The sequence below is a fragment of the Mytilus edulis genome, chromosome 13 (genome assembly GCF_963676685.1).
Source record: "Mytilus edulis chromosome 13, xbMytEdul2.2, whole genome shotgun sequence".
Taxonomy (NCBI): domain Eukaryota; kingdom Metazoa; phylum Mollusca; class Bivalvia; order Mytilida; family Mytilidae; genus Mytilus; species Mytilus edulis.
The window spans coordinates 20401512-20416908 of NC_092356.1; the positions used below are offsets into that span (position 1 = coordinate 20401512).

The window sequence follows — 15397 nt, forward strand, 5'->3', positions numbered from 1 at the left end:
ATGTTAATATAACACATGCACAAACTATTTTTATCGTGTATTTGCTCTTATTTTTTCACTGCAGCTCATTTTATCGTCTATTAGAATTGTTGAAGAGTTAGACGAAATCTTACCACTTTGTATTAACAGCTGTTACTCATTGACCTCCTGAAAATTACTGAATATTTATCAGACAAATTTACTACTGAAAGTATGGGAAAATTTCATAATTTTGTTACTTTACAACGTTTCCTTTCATTTACACAGAAAGTCATGAATTTAGAAGTGTTAATATCCTATCTAATCTTTCCATGAAAACTCCATAACAGTTTGTTCAAGGCGTGATAAGTGTTTTTTCTGTAATCACTTATAATCACTTTACTTCCTCATAAACCTTAATTGTCAATTGCAGAGAAAATAATTTATGTTACAATAATCAATAAAAAAAGTAGTTCCCTTAAACATGAATTGAAATTTGTAAAAAAAAAAAATGAAAGATCTCTTTCTTTTTAAATCCAGGAAGATATGAAGAAATAACCTACAGACTAATTTTTTATTTGTAAATTTTAATAAAAGACTCAAAAGTTATTGAAAAAATATTACTCTATGAAAAGGAATTATTATACATTGTATTCAAGGTAGAATAATATTTGTTTATGATAAGTTGATAAAAAGACCTCCTATTACAGTGAACATCCTCCTAATACAATAAAATTATAATTCCTTTATCTACTAGTACAACATGTACAAATGATATTTTGATTTACAATTATTAAAATCCACATGATCCAGTTCAAGTTATTATACCTTTACATTTATCTTCAGGTGAAATGCAAATGTTTACCTTCAGAATCGGGGTTTGTACAAGATGCATACGTACGTAAAAGAACACAGTAATAACACTATTTTTCTTCTTCATAATGAAAGCATCCTATTTTTAAAACATGTATAATGAAAAAGTAAGTTTTTTTTTCATTTAAATATTTCACATCACTTTTATTTTCGAACATTGGTTGGATTGATTTATGTAAAAGCAGGAACGAAAGATACCAGAGGGACAGTCAAACTTATTAATCGAAAAAAAAACTGACAACGCCATGGCTAAAAATGAAAAAGAAAAACAGACATACAATAGTACACATGACACAACATAGAAAACTAAAGAATTAGCAACACGAACCCCACCAAACACTAGAGCTGATCTCAGGTGCTCCAGAAGGGTAAGCAGATCCTGCTGCACATGTGGCCCCCGTCGTGTCGCTCATGTTATTACAAATCCGATAAATAACTATATAGTCTAGTTCGGTAGGTCAATTAAAGATACACATATATGTTTCCAAACTTCAATTCAAACAGATTTGTTCGTGGACTCAATTATGTTGAATTCCACCAAGTAAAATCATTTTCTGATTGTGACTCAATGAGAAAATAAATACAAAGAGAAATCACTGTTGAATTATAAAACGAACTATCCTTTAAGTTGAAAATGTAATTACAGGTTGAACTCTTGAAATACTTCGGATTCCCGAACCACCTGTTTTTTTTTAGATGTCTAAAATTGAGAATGGAAATGGGGAATGTGTCAAAGAGACAACAACCCGACCAAATAAAAAACAACAGCAGAGGGTCACCAACAGGTCTTCAATGTAGCGAGAAATTCCCGCACCCGGAGGCGTCCTTCAGGTGGCCCCTAAACAAATACATGTATATACTAGTCCAGTGATAATGAACGCCATACTAATTTCCAAATTGTACACAAGAAACTAAAATTAAAATAATACAAGACTAACAAAGGCCAGAGGCTCCTGACTTGGGACAGGCGCAAAAATGCGGCGGGGTTAAACATGTTTGTGAGATCTCAACCCTCCCCCTATACCTCTAACCAATGTAGAAAAGTAAACGCATAACAATAGTATGCATAGTTATTTTGTTTTGTTAACGTACTGGTTGCCAGCAATGATCTATATGTATCTTCTCAAAAAGACCGAACTTAACCAGAATGTAAACTGCATGATGAATAGAGGACATTCAAATATTTTTAATCAAGAACAAAGTTAAGCAAGGGAGAAGTAGTGCAGACGTTTAGTATATTTTCAAACTCTTAGAAATTCAAGGCTGAACATATGCAACACTACCCTAGGATTTTACCTTTGCTAAGAAATAGTAGTAGTGTATATGACCAACCTCCAGGCCCAAGTGATTATCGTTGTTGTTTGGTTCAATACACATTTACATGTTGATCAATATAATGTTCATGAGGTAAAGGATTTCTAAATATTAATCACGAAGCTGTTTATAGTGCGACAAGGTATAGTAAAGGGACATTGAAACTTATTAGTCGAATAACGCCATGACTTTAAAAAGACAGAGACTCATAAACAGTCAACAGCACTCAAAATCAAAGCATTAAAAGCAAAAGAATGAACAAAATCCAACCAAACAGTGACGGTGTTTGCATGTGCTTTGAAAGGGTTAGCAGATCCTGTTCAACATGTGGCATCCATCGTGTCGCTCATGAATCACAAAGCCGAGGATAACAATTATTATAAAAGTGGTTTTCGGAAAAGGTAACAGCATTAAAGTTACGCTATCAGAATATATCCGTGGTCATCTGTAACACAGAGATTCCATAACGGTAAACTTACTTGCAATGACGTGCATAAAGTTATCAAGTGGTTGATTTCTCCTTGACCGCTTGGAACCTCTGATTCAATATCGTTCTTGTCAGTAGAAACCCTCTGTAAACGAATTTGAAAACGAAGATATACTCCAGGGATTCAATAGGTATAACGCTTTTACGGAAATATCAATGAATAATGAAAAAGAGTGATGTAACAAATATCCCAAAATAGCAAAATCGAAAGCTAACACATCAAACAAATGACCCCTACGATGATGGCCGGTGAAGGCATTCTTACTTACTAGAATTCCCATTACTCCATTTTAAGATTAGATTTGTGTTGCAAATTGCTGACAAACCTGTAATGTTTGCCACTGGACTAATTAAATTCATACAAGTCACCTGATTATGTTATGCTTTCCCCAAAAATGAAATTTAAACCGTGCTTAATATTTAATGGATCGTTCTGAGCATGCATGAAATATTTGCCACTGGACGTTAAGCAACCAACAATCAATCAATTACTATTTAATAGAAATCCTTATTTTGATTTTATTTACAGCGCCATAATCCTCTATTTCCATTTACTGTGTCAAAATTAGACAACCTGAACATTTCAACAAGATACACTTCAATTCCACCATTTCAGTCTCGGGTTCACTATTTGATCTAAATAACATATTTTTGCCAAACAAAAAAACTAATGAATAATGAATATAAGTATCAACAATATTATTATATCATGTACATCACTGTGTACCCTTTCTATTTTGCAACAAACATTTTTCCTGTACGAAATTAAACATACATGTAATGAATTTTATGGAGATAATACGTCCTGCGCGATTTATTTATTTAATAATCTCTTAGTGCGGTCCATTTCATAATTAGGTTGATGTGCGTTGTATTATAAAATAATTAAACCGAGTTAGAATTATAATTGTTTTTTGTAGATGTGCAAACGAGGAAAAGCACGCAATATATAATAATTTTCGTGTTAACCCTCTAGGGAACTCTGGTACAGACAATCATGTCGGGGCTTTTTTTAAGTCGACTTTACGGTATGGGGTTTTCTCACTGCTGAAGGGAGTACGGTTGCCTATAAATGCTTACATCAATTTCATTTGAGCTCTGGTGGATAGTTGTCTCCTTGGCAATTATACCATATCTCCTTATTTTGTATTCAGCTTTATTATTTATAGGAAAGACAGCGGGGGAAAAGTTTGATCACATAATTGATTAATCATCCTTCATATAGCACCCTAGTTGTACGCATTCGGCAATCCTCGGTAGAATCCGCTACTCTCCTTGAGGGTACGGAATCGGCCGAGTTGAGACGAATGTAGTTGTACGGTGCATCGGCATATGTACTGTTAATTTAAGTGGACATGTTAATATTTCCTGCAATCAGCAAACTTTTGTATACTTATAGATTATCGTTGATCATCTCAACGAGATTGATTTTCTCAGAAAGGCAATCGAGTTGAGATGACCAATGATAATCTGTTTATCGCTATTTTACCTATGAAGACGTTGTCAATTTCATGTCAATTTCGTTAGCAACGCCACGTGCCTTCTTAGTTTCTAGCAATAATTTTTCCATCTCAAGCGAGTAGCATGATATGAAAATTATCACAAAAAAAAGATCAAACGAAAAATGCACAAAATAGCGATAATTATAGATTATCGTTGGTTATCTCAACGAGATTGCTTTTCTCGCTTGAGCCGGTTACGGCGAAAGCGAGAAAAGCAATTGAGTTGAAATCACCAATGATAACCTGTTTATCGCTATTTTATCGACGTTGTCAATTTCATGTTAATTTCATTAGCAACGTCACGTGGCTCCTCAGTTTCTAGCGATAATTTTCCATCTCAAGCGAGTAGCATGATATGAAAAATTATCACAAAAAAAGATCAAAGGTAAATGAACAAAATAGCGATTAACATGTATATCATGCATAAGTATAATTTAGGATAACCCACCAGAAACACGTGTAAGCAGCGTTGGTTTTGAATAGAGTTTATGTTTTTCAGTTTTAATAAAAATAAAATTGAGAATTGAAATGTGTAATGTGTCAAAGAGACAACAACCCGACCATAGAGCAGACAACAGCCGAAGGCCACCAATCGGTCTTTAATGTAGCGAGAAACTCCCGCACCAGGAGGCGTCCTCAGCTGGATCCTAAACAAATATGTTTGAATTACGATACTGGTGTTATTTTAGTGAAATCGCGGACAAGACACATTCAAGTCATTAATTAATAAACATTAAAAGTGATCTTCTAAAGTGTTATATATCATTTTAAATTCTACTTATTAAAGTGAAAATCAATTAAACCTTCATTTTTTAATATTATTTCTTTGTCCCGCGTTACACTTTAAGTTTTGGGAAATTCGGAATATTGTAAAAACCAGATAAAAAATTCCACCAAACGATATAAAAGTCTGTCTAGAACAAGCACGACATTATTGGTCGATGATGTAATGTCGGTTTTTTCTTTGAAAAGACTGGATTTCGAGAAAAAAGGATCTAGATGATACAAATTATGTGTCCCATGCACAAAAACTTGCCGTCATTTTTCTAAATTGTCCAATAAAAAAAAGGGATACCAGAGCAATCACCATGTCGTAGGTAAATAATAATTATACGTCTAGTATTTTGTACAAAACTCACACTTTCGCCTCATGTAATAATCAGGGATTTTAATAACAAATTCTTTTCATTCGAGTCGAGTATCAATGTCCGACAATTTGTCCCCTTCAAACCCAGTTGATGTTTTTCTGTTTTTTTCATGATATTTATTTAATACAGTGCTATTCGCTATATAAATCAAAATATAAGGGAAAAAAGTACAAAAAGTTATCTCTATTTTGATAGTAAATTCTCATAAATTTAATCTAAATTCGAGACATCAGATAAATTTATAATGTCCGATACAATGTACCTACATACGATTTTAACGTTATGTAACAAAATATACAAAATTTACGTCAATTGTCATTATTGCGGTTTTCACAGACGTTTTAGAATACGGATAATTTTTGTTGCTTGTTGAGAAAACTTAAAATGTTTTAGGTAAACGCTCAATACTGATTCATGGGAGGGGGCAATAATTCCTCGCGGAACTGCATGAAGTGTTTTCCGGAACTTATTATGATCGACAGGGCGATCCGCTACAATACAAAATCATAGAAAAGAAAACAGCTATTGTTCCCGCGCCTCCTTTGTAAAATGTATATACAAAAAGTTTCAATTCATTTTTTTATCTTTTTATTTGTTTGAATAAAAAGCTTAGTATATTATCTAAGAAAACATGAATCTAAAGTTCATAAATTTCGCTCATAAAATCCGTTAATTTTAGAAAGCCATCTGAAAAACGTGCATTCTAACGTTTTTATTTTTGGATAACGTCTTCCAGTAGGTAACGTTAAGTGACACCATTATCTTGCGACATTTTTCATTATACTAGTTCAATGATAATGGACTTCATACTAAACTCCGAATTATACACAAGAAACTAAAATTAAATATGATACAAGACTATTAAAGCCAAAATATGTAATTTTTAATGACCCGACAACAGTATCGTAACTATATCCCTTCTTAATAATCTGTTTAAAGGTTTTGTTAGCTTATGAGGTGAATACTGACATTTTTGTGCTTTGTAAAGAATATTACCATAACAGATTGGATGTCAAATACCCGAACGTTTAAGATGCCGGCATGTTGAGTTATATTTACGAATGGTGTCCTTATACCGATGATAAAATGTATTTCTAGTGTTTTACACAGTCACTTATTTGTCTTTTCGTAACATTGTAAGTCCCTCTTCGGCTTTTACGCTTTGAATTTTCCCTTGACTTCTTATCTTCTTCCTCTTTTTCATTAGATATTGTTTGGTAATATATGAATACTCCATAGCAAACTGCGTTACTTTTTTAAAGTGTAGAATGTATTACATTGTATTAAGCGGTTTAATAAAGTTGATAAATATAATTATTTAACATCTAAATAAGATTTGAAATACCAACTCAAAAATGACTGTGAAAAAAACAAAGAAGAAGAAAGATAAAGATGTTTACTTTTCTACATTTTTGATTTAAAATGAATATTATTATTCCATCAATTTATCACTTTTGGAATCAAACACAAGAACTGTATTTCCGTTACAGTTGCAAACAATAAGACGATTATCATTCTTATCAAAATAAATCCCCCTTGGTGCGTCGATCCCATCTGCACTTGTAAGAATGACCCTGCATCGTTTACCATCAGGAGATACCGCGACGACATTGTTTGACCATTCGCCAGCAACATATACATTTCTGTGTCCATCAACGGTCACTCCATGTAATCCTTTGAGTTTTTCAACCTTGAATTCCCAGATGATAGCACCATTTAATTCACAGCAATACAATATGTCGCGATCTGTACAAAATAACCTATCATCACTGACAGTCACGTAGGTAACATCGCATGATGGTAAACGAAATTTTTCTTTCATTTTTCCTTTAATATCGCAGATTTTTAAAATTGAACTGCTACTAACGAAATACAACAAATGTTCATAGTATGAAAGTCCCCAACATTCATTTCTGTAATTCTGTTGAAACTTAACACTTCTAGTGCAAACATTTATAATCTGAATAATGCGGACCCAAGGATAGGATACAGCTACGGTATCACTTGAAACACCTGTTACACCCCAAGGTTTGTACGATAAGGATATATAACTAATATCGCTATCATCCTCATTAAAAATCACCAACCTGGTATTATTGATGTCAGTAAAGACAAGTTTATTTTCAAGTAAAACACAATCAGGAAAACTTTGTTTATCGTCCGTCGATAAATCAATCCTCTTGTTTAAAACTACAAAAACAGGAAGATCCTGTCTCGCCACTGGTATCTGTGCTTCTGGATAGGTAACACTGATTATTGGTTCTGAAATTAAGTCAAGATCTCATAAGTTTCCCATTAAAGGTAAGTTCAAAACAAAAAACCAACAAAAAGTAAACATGTTTATATTAATTATTTTGTTGAATATGTTTTTGTTCAAAATTAAATACAAATGATACATATACTATGTGATAATCATGCTGATTCTGACAGGAAGTTAACTGAAATTGGGACCCTCAAAGTGCTGTCTTTAGATTGACACCATATATGCATGTATACACCCGGAAAAAAGTATTGCAACACCTCCATTGAAAACAGTGCAAAATGACATGATTGTAGAATATGTATAATTTGGGCTTTTACCAAATTCCTTTAATCCGCTTATGGTTTAAAATTGAATTCACGATATAAACTTACTTTTTATCCAATATCAATGCTACATGGATAGGTCATAACAGCTGCACGGAAATAGTTTTTCGTGTTTTTCACAAAAAATGCAAATTTTGCAAGACGAATTTTCTCAAAACAATAGTCCTGCAATAAATACATTTTTGTATGCATTAAACTCATTCAGAACTGTTTGAAATGCCTAGTTTGACACACATTCTTTGTGTCAGAGGTTTTGCTTTAACAATTAATTTATAAAAATTTCGGTATAGAAGACAAGACACAGCTTGGGTAACTTTTTCAGTGCAGCTTTAATGATGTGTCTCTCTAGTCTTAATTTTGCCTGAATTGCAAGTTAATAACACAAAATTAATTTTAAACCTTAAACGGATTAAAAGTTTTTGATATAACCCAAATTATACACATTCTACGATTATGTCATTTAACATTGTTTTCAATAGAAGTGTTGCAATACTTTTTTCCATTGTGTACATATAAGTTTGAAAGACATCTTGATTAACAGACATTTGGCATTCTCGTTTAAACAAGCTGTGCATATCAATGTGTGCATTTATTTGTAATGACACCCGTATCTCTAATTTTTCTCTACCAACTAAGTTGGGGATAACATATAGCAGTGTACGGATGAATACTGGATGAATATTTCATTGCAGAAGCAAACATTATACTTTATTCTTCTGAAAGTTTCCTGATGACTCATGGTAAGGTCTGCAAAATTTTGATCATTATTTGCAAAGCAATAACATTTGACTGTGTGCAATTTTTTTTAGTCAATGTACAAAAGTATACATGCATGCGAGATTGAAGTTCAAGAAGAATTTTCCCTGAATTTTTCATGAATTTTTCATAAACATTTAACCAAAAAAAACCTTGTAAGGCCTATATTTGGCAGAAACTTGATAATGTCTATGTTTTTCAGGATTTTCAGTGTACCCTCTCGAAAGAAATGTCCCCTGGAAATGATTTTATCTCATCTCTAACGATAAGACTGTAAATGAAAGACGACTTACCGCCAATGACATGACAAAATATTATATTTCTGATTAGGTGTGTAGTATTTCTTTTATATCTGGAGTGTTTCGTATAATGTACATCAAACCATTGCTTTGGATAAACGGTTTGGGTTTAAAGTTTACATACCAACGTTTGCAACATCCACACATTTTTTGGGGATATATAATGCGATTATGTTCTGCCCTGAACAAATAATGTGACTAAAACTATTGACTGCCCCTCTGGTATCTTTTGCCCTTATGTTTAGTACAAAGCATACACTACACTTATTTATCATATGATACAATACGCATAAAGTATTTGTCGTATTGAAATCGAAAAAAATTATATATCACCTTCATATATATTTTGATCTCCGTCCTGTAATGGTTCTGATCCCTCTGTGTGCTCCGAATATTCATGCCCAACATGCAATTGATCTGAACAAAGTAAAACAAACACGTTAAGTAGTGCAACGTAACGCGACTTTAAATATAAGATACAGTGTCGCCATTATATAACTGCATCGCATAAGTCTTATACTAAGGACTCTTTTTATAGGTTTGAGTTCATGTAAATCCCCTTTTGATTTAACTGTCAGTTTCGTATAAAAAGTTTCCTTTTATCTTATTTAATTGGAATTTCGACAACTTTTGCAGATACTTTCTTTAGTTTTAGATAAAGTTACAAATTTTGCTCAATTTAAAGTGTGACTTCCCATTGTTTATAACTGTATTCATCAGTAATATGACGATCTTCTTCTAAGGAATACTTGACTGTGGAATTCGGTATGTTATAAGTTTTGCCATGAACTCGCTATATGTCCATTGCGTACAATGTCGAGGCCTCCAATATTAAAGTGATATATTGTGTCGACAAAGACGAAGATAAGATTAGAAAACGTATTTTTCTCTGGAATTCTAAATTGATTGATTTTTAAAATTTATACATAAAATGTTTTATATTTATAGATTGTCGTTGAACATCTCAACAGCATTGAATCTCTCGCTTGAGCCGGTACGGCTTAAGTGAGAAAAGTAATCGAGGTGAGATGACCAATGATAATATGTATATCGCTATTTTACCTATGACGACGTTGTCGATTTTATGTCAATTTCGTTGAAAACCCCACGTACGCGTGCATCCTTAGTTTCTAGCAATACTGTTTCATATATCACCCGACTTCGCTGAGAAAGAAAATTATCAGTCAGCAATATCAAGGGAAAATTTCGTAAAGTAGCGATAACATTATTTATATTTCAATCTAATTGATGAAAATTATCGGTAAGGCCGTGTTCATAACTTCACAATTTTGTTTAAAAAGCAATGGCAAATTCAACTGTGGACTACGTTGTGATCCGTATGATGTACTAGGCATAGGATGTAGTTAGTTGCCCGTTGTGACATATTAATGAACTCGGATATGCTTATATAAACCAAATCAGTATAATGTACATGTACCATCTATAGTAAAAATGCATTGAACCCAGGTTTCACATAGATACATTATCGATTCGTGATGTTGTCACTTGTTTCGACTGATGAGTTTGAATACAGCATTATAGTTTCTCTTTTTCCTCTTTTACCGAAAACCATAATTTATATATATTTTGTTGCATGAGTAACTTTTATAGTTAACTATATGTTTAAAAGTATTGTTAACTGTAAATACTACAGGTTTTCCCTAATTACTCATACTAGTACATGATAAGCGTTTCGTTAACATTCAGTTGTTTAAAGAATTACGATTTACATCCCGAGGAAATATTTTACTTCATAATTTTACATTACTTGATGAAATATCATGTTTGATTATATTGGGGGAAAGAAATGTTTCTGATACAATTGTGAAATGAGTACTAGGTTCCTGGGAGTACTGTATAGAGAAATAATGGTATAATAGCAGAGATTCATTGTTTTGTTTTGTTATGCACAAATTGACTACGAGATGTATGCAAATCATGATGAAATTATACGTTGCCTTCAGATTTACTCTCTTTATGGTCAACTGGATTGTCTTGTTGCTGTGAACGCTTAGAATTATCATGGCCCATATCAACAAAAGTGAATGATCTGAAAAATATATACACATGCATCAAACCAGTAATTGCAAGTTTTTGCACAAACCAATTGTTTGTAAAAACGATCAAGGAATTCCATGTTAGAACTAGTTTTCCATGTACATGATGTAGTTCTACATAATTTCTTTATCTACCATTTTAACCTATTTCGTTCTTGTCTCGATGTTGCCTCTCTATATAAGTTATCACTTGTTTCTTGATCGCAAAGAACTTTGTCGGTTGAAATGCTGGTTTTTGTGTTGTATTATATTATAATGACTGCAATCATAATCTTAGATCTTTTATCACTATGTATGTACAGTTTGATCATTTTGGTTCCAAATTCACTTGAATAAATTTAATCCTGAAATTTAGATTTTTATTTTTTTTCATAAAACTTTTATTTCTTTTTATTCTTGTTTCTAAACAAAACAATATCATAATCAATAAGACATCAACACAATTCAAGGTATCGTATGGTATTACTATACACTATAATTACTCCTAAACAACGTTTCCTAACGAATCAGACTATTTACCGGATTTGTAATCACATAAGCAACACGACGGGTGCCACATGTGGAGCAGGATGTGCTTACCCTTCTGGAACACCTGAGATCACCCCTAGTTTTTGGTGGGATTCGTGTTGTTTATTCTTTAGTTTTCTATGTTGTGGCAAGTGCACTATTGTTTATCTGTTTGTCTTTTTCATTTTTAGCCATGGCGTTGTCAGTTTATTTTCGATTTATGATTTTGACTGACCCTCTGGTATCTTTTGTACCTCTTTCATTAAAGGTTTGAAACCACTTTTTTTATTGTATTATGCTCATATGTCGTCTATCATTAGATGATGAGTAATTATTATTTTTTGTTTATAGATGCCTCTAGATTGACAGGTATTTCGATAATATTAAGACATAATATATAAAGGCAACAATAGTATACCGCTGTTCGAAAGTTCTAAATCGTTTGAGAGAAAAAAAATCCGGGTTATAAACTTAAACCAACGGAAACACATTAATTATAAAATACAAACCACGAAACAACAGAAACACTGAAGTGCAACAGGAAAAAACCCCACACAGAAACGAACTTTAAGATAGCAACTGCCATCTTCCTGACTTGGTACAGAACATTTTGAAATACCACATTAAGTTTTTTGGTTGTGCGATGCGAGTTAACCGGAAAAACCCCGAATGTGTTATATGGACTTTCTTATTTTGTGATTACCAAAGAGTAATTTCTTGCTGTCTTTTAACAATCCTTTATTAAGCTGCATTTCATTTCATTGGACATCACGGTTGAACGTGTTTTGTTTTGACAATGATGTATTTGGGAGACAAAATAGACTAGATTTACAAAAATAATGCATTTTTGCTATCCATCTTTCCTACTCTTGAACAAATTAGGCAACAAAAATGATTCAAATCAAAACTTGAAAGATAAGAACGTGGTAAATAAAGGCAATAGTGGTATACCGCTGTACGAAATTTATAAATCGATAGAGAAAAAACAAATCCGGGTTACAAACTTAAACTGAGGGAAACGCATCAAATATAAGAGACCTACGACTAAATAGAAACACAACATTAAAATGTAACACACACAGAAACGAACTATAATATAACAATGGCCATTTTAATTTACTGACTTGGTAAACAAATAAAAGAATCTAATAAATGTAATGTGATATCTTTAGAACATGCTATTTATAGTCTTATTTTTTTAATGATGTATATTGATTTTTCTATAAGCAAACGTTTTCGCTTTGTATATTTCATTATAAAACCTTCCCATTACCAATAAGTAAGTGACTAAATTCTTTGAAAAAATACATTATACGAACATTTAAATAAAATGATATACATGTTTATGTATTACAATGTAGTGTTCAATAGAATATCCCTTTTAAGAACAACGAGGTATTCTTAATGGTCAATGAAAAATTATCATTAAAAAAAGAGCGTTCAAAACTAAAAGCTTACAACAACATAACGATATGTACAAAAACGAATACGACGAGAAGGCAAACAGCAGTGCAGAAATCACAACATAGAAAAATAAAGACTTGAACCCAGTCAAAGACTATGGTTGATATCAGGTGCTTTGATTGGTAGGCAGAACCTGCTGTTGATCATGTAAGTACAAATCCGGTAGTTAGGCTGATTCGGTAGGTCACACTCGAGGAAAATAGGAGTTATTTACAACCACTGGGTCGATGCCACTGCTGGTGGAGATTTATTTCCCCGAGGGTATCACAAGCCCAGTAGTCAACACTTGTTGTGCTGACATGAATTGTCATTGATATGGTTATATTTATAAATTAACTGTTTACAAATTTTAAAATTTTTTGAAAAACTAAGGCTTGTCTACCTCGGGCATAGATTACCTTAGCTGTATTTGGCAAAACTTTTAGGGATTTTGGTCCTCAATGCTCTTCAACTTCGTACTTTATTTGGCCTTTTAAACTCTTTTGAATTCGAGCGTCACTGATGAGTCTTTTGTAGACGAAACGTGCGTCTGGCGTATACACGAAATTTAGTCCTGGTATCTATGATGAGTTTATTTGGGGTTGCAACAATTGCAACATATTATTCGTTTTATGAAACGGATATTCCATAACGATAGACCAACTTGTGATTGCACCTTTTATAAATTAAATGTCATGATTTTTAGTCAATATATACATGCGTTTTGCTGAATAACACATAACTGTATAAATGAGATGGATATTTGTCCAATTTCCAATTTTATCACATCTCCTTATCTCATTTTTTTATGGTAACTTCGATGTTTTGAAGAAAAAAAAACACATTTTTACACCTATAAAAAGAAAATATTTTTTCTTAGCGGCAAAAATGCTAAAGGAAAATTGTACATCGTTTTCACATAATTTTAAAAAAAGACATCGGACAATCAACGCCAATAGCTATATAGTTTCGAATAATTTTTTTTTTAATTTACCTCTTTGACAATGAGTAGATTGATGTTCTTTCTGTTTTGTCTTGAAGACATGAGAGGTAGAAAGGATGTAGACTTTGGCGTTTTATCAATATAAAACAGGAAGTTCAAATGATTTATTAGATATACAGTATCATGCATTTATTATCTAATACTACTCTAAAGGTTTCAATATCTATAATGAATTCACAATACTATGTAAATATCTGAGATATATTAAACATGATTAGATGGCCTTAATTTTTAACCTTAGTTTAAACACAATCAACAAAATTGAAGAATAATATTTGTTTATTTGAATGCTACAACTTACGCATTTATTTGTCGTTTTTTTGTTGCGGTTCAGAGTATTTGTCGTTTCGTTGTTTTGCTGTTTTGCTGTTATAATTTATGTGTTTCCCTCTGTTTTAGTTTGTTACCCAGATTAATTTTTCGGTCAATTGATTTAGGACTTTTGAACAGCGGTTTACTATTGTATTTCTTAATCTTAAATACCACTACAATCGTATCATCCGTTTTTATCCGATTATGTCATATTCCTTATTGTAACAGTTTGATTGAATATGGATTCACAAACTTGGCGGGTGATTTATGCAGAGTAGGAGATGCCCACAATAGCACTACAACAATTATTGTCACTGTTGGTGTTCATGCAATTGTCACTGTTGGTGTTCATGCAATTGTCACTGTTGGTGTTCATGCAATTGTCTCAGTTTTTGTGTATTACTTTGATCAGTCTTTTTTAATTGTTTTTTTTTTAACATCTGTTGTTCAGCACATTCTATTGCTCATTTTTATATAAGGAACTTGATATAAGGACCAATAGCATCAGTTATCAAATGGACAACACTTTGATTTTACCATTCAAAGGTATCGTACGTTATTTACTTGCTGTATTTTAACAGAATATATATATATATATTTTATTTGAGAAAAAAATTGGAATACTCATGTTGATTTTGTTATTCGTTGAATGTTCGAGTATTCAGTTAATGTATATTTTGAACTTGCAAGTTTCCAAATATACATTGACCGAACAGTCGACCATATTTCATGACCTAAGTTTGACGGTATCGACGAATTATATACTATACTAGTAAACTGTTTGCAATATAAATTACAAAAACTGTTCTGCGTCTTTTTCTAATATTTTTTTTCTATTTCATATTTGCGTCTTTCACAAATCTACAAATCTACAAATCTTTTTTGCGTCCTTGTAATGTTTAATGCTTTGTTTGTCTAAATATGTTAGTCAAATATGCTTTATGTCTGTAATGTATGTTTTTACATGTAAACCACTGTCATACAATTGCAAAGTTTTGCTAATTTTTGATACACAAATTTCTTTGGTAACTGCCAAAACAGAAACTTAACAGTTGCTGTTCATTCGTTAATCGCTTTCCGTTGGTTGGTAATGTCTAACATTTAATTTTGTCATTTTGTGTGAACCACACCTATTTGAATTGCATTGGATTT

At 32.3% G+C, this 15397-nt stretch overlaps 1 protein-coding gene across 1 annotated transcript; it reads right to left on the minus strand.

The window, feature by feature from the left end:
• Positions 1-6043: 6043 nt before the first annotated feature.
• On the minus strand, positions 6044-14005 carry LOC139500606 (uncharacterized). Its single transcript, XM_071289359.1, has 4 exons — positions 13925-14005; positions 10882-10973; positions 9257-9340; positions 6044-7544 (listed from the first exon to the last, which is right to left on the minus strand). Exons 2-4 carry the CDS (start codon positions 10952-10954, stop codon positions 6715-6717), a joined length of 987 nt encoding a protein of 328 aa, XP_071145460.1. The 5' UTR covers positions 10955-10973; positions 13925-14005; the 3' UTR covers positions 6044-6714.
• Positions 14006-15397: the final 1392 nt, after the last annotated feature.

Excerpts from the sequence above, each read along its gene's own strand:
- LOC139500606 (XM_071289359.1), bottom strand. The coding sequence starts at position 10,954 with ATGGGCCATGATAATTCTAAGCGTTCACAGCAACAAGACAATCCAGTT. Across the intron at positions 9,341-10,881 it reads TAAAGAGAGTAAATCTGAAG|ATCAATTGCATGTTGGGCAT; the intron begins GCAACGTATAAT and ends TACTTTGTTCAG. Across the intron at positions 7,545-9,256 it reads AGATCAAAATATATATGAAG|AACCAATAATCAGTGTTACC; the intron begins GTGATATATAAT and ends ACTTAATTTCAG.